At 42.5% G+C, this 1,187-nt stretch overlaps 1 protein-coding gene across 1 annotated transcript; it reads right to left on the reverse strand.

Moving 5' to 3' along the window:
- Positions 1–69: 69 nt before the first annotated feature.
- On the reverse strand, positions 70–347 carry PHALS_04702 (uncharacterized protein; the record flags this gene model as incomplete). The annotated part of the gene is made up of 2 exons (XM_024722567.1): positions 70–261; positions 330–347. 2 exons carry the CDS (start codon positions 345–347, stop codon positions 70–72), a joined length of 210 nt encoding a protein of 69 aa, XP_024573631.1.
- Between the last annotated feature and the right edge of the window lie 840 nt (positions 348–1,187).

Genomic DNA, 1,187 nt, shown 5'->3' on the forward strand with positions numbered 1-1,187 from the left:
CTACATGCGGCATTTTCCGTTGTAATTTTGTAACAGACGTGCGATATGTAAATGGAAAAACTTATTGTATTACCTCAATCTGATTGCTATCTGCGATACGCCGTCAAAGCACATGAACAATTTAATTTGATACAGCTTCAGCGCTGCATTGCGAATAAAAGATGACAAGCGATGAAGGGCTGCAGCGGTCTTGAGAAAAAAAGCAGCAATACGAATTGTCAGCTGTGGGATTTGAATATACGCGCTCAACAACATTAAGACCTGAACGAAACATCTCAGACTACACGGGCAAACTGACGGGCTGGGTACATAGCAAATTATGTACACACATTGTCAAGACATACCATGCAGATATGCCTACATGCTCTGGCAGACAGCTTGACGAGCTGCCCAAGTTCCCCGCCCTAGATCTACTCCATCCATTGTAGCGTGTCTCCTCTGATTGGTAAAGTATATTATTGCGTGCTACAAGCTTTGAGCTTATATGTCGACTTAAAGTTGCTTCAACTACGTAGAAGCAATCAGGATAGTGCGGTCATCTCAATTACTAAAAATGTGATAAAGTGCCTTATAAAAATTCCAAACGAGCCGCAGCATCACACAAGCAATCACTTGTTCTCAATTGCCTCACATGCGGTATATTCCTATTGTAACAGACGTGCGGTATGTGAATGATAGACCTACGACTGTTTCCCACTATATCATATAATACACTGTCTGGATTGATGGACGTGAGGTTACCAGTTTGCCTGTATATGGGCCTCTCCTCCACGGTGACCCATCACCTTCGTAAGCACCGATTCTTTAATACTTTCAAGTATTCTTAATTACACAAATTATGTTCGAATTTTGTGCAAAAGTGTAGTATTAAATTTGTGTTTTGTGCGTGGTGTAGATTGAGCGTACTACAGAGCGCACCTCAATAACACAATAGTACAGGGCGCACCTCGTGACACATCCAGCATGGAACTTTATCATCTTCAGGATGTAAGCTAGTTAAGATTTCTCTTCCACTCGTAAGGCTGACCATCGACACACACAATTGCGGTGGAGGAGGGGCCTGGAATTTGAGAAGAGGAGAAAATCACCTAACCAAGGAATAACCCGTTGATAATCGTTCAGAGTGTACCACGGTTGATATTCACAAGATTGCCAAAGGTGCTGCTTCATACGTCATAGAGATCAAG

Source organism: Plasmopara halstedii (genome assembly GCF_900000015.1).
Source record: "Plasmopara halstedii genome assembly, contig: Scaffold_262, whole genome shotgun sequence".
In the NCBI taxonomy this organism is placed as follows: Eukaryota; Oomycota; class Peronosporomycetes; order Peronosporales; family Peronosporaceae; genus Plasmopara; species Plasmopara halstedii.